Genomic DNA, 456 nt, shown 5'->3' with positions numbered 1-456 from the left:
CTGCCCTGTTGGGTGCTGTTGCTGTTGGCCACAGTGATGTGGTCAGGCTCGCCTGAGTCGCTCTCCGTGTAGCTGTACGCCTGGGCCCGAGAGATGCCTTTCTGCTGGCGCCGCCAGGAGTTGTAATATGTGGGGTCGCTGATGTAGTGGTTGACGAAGGAGTGGGCTTTCTGGGGGTTCGGGTCCACCTCATACTCGCTGTCGCTTCCCTGGGAGAACAGAGCATGTGGGGTGTCAGTGGGGTCAGGACTCAAAGGCACAGAGCTCTGGCTCTGTTCTCTGATCTGCCTCTTGTAACGCTTGGATCTTAAGCATCTCAATCAAATGGGCAGACGGTCCTCTCATGCCCATTTCCCTCTGCAGGGCAGAGCCAGAGAGGAGATGTCTACCATACTGTTATAGACTAGCTAGACAGAGTCGCCTCTCACCCCCCACTCTACAGGGGATGCTTTGCAA

General features: G+C 56.4%; 1 protein-coding gene across 1 annotated transcript in view; it reads right to left on the bottom strand.

Moving 5' to 3' along the window:
- The window catches only part of Sdk2 (sidekick cell adhesion molecule 2), a 299,575-nt gene that overhangs the window by 933 nt on the left and 298,186 nt on the right, over nucleotides 1-456 (bottom strand). The window contains exon 45 of the mRNA XM_029562667.1: nucleotides 5-209. Coding sequence (XP_029418527.1) covers nucleotides 5-209 — 205 coding nt within the window. The remainder of the gene's footprint in view (nucleotides 1-4; nucleotides 210-456) is intronic.

Source organism: Nannospalax galili, unplaced genomic scaffold, assembly GCF_000622305.1.
Source record: "Nannospalax galili isolate Female #2095 unplaced genomic scaffold, S.galili_v1.0 scaffold634, whole genome shotgun sequence".
Lineage (NCBI taxonomy): Eukaryota > Metazoa > Chordata > Mammalia > Rodentia > Spalacidae > Nannospalax > Nannospalax galili.
This window is presented reverse-complemented; position numbering and strand designations above follow the sequence as displayed.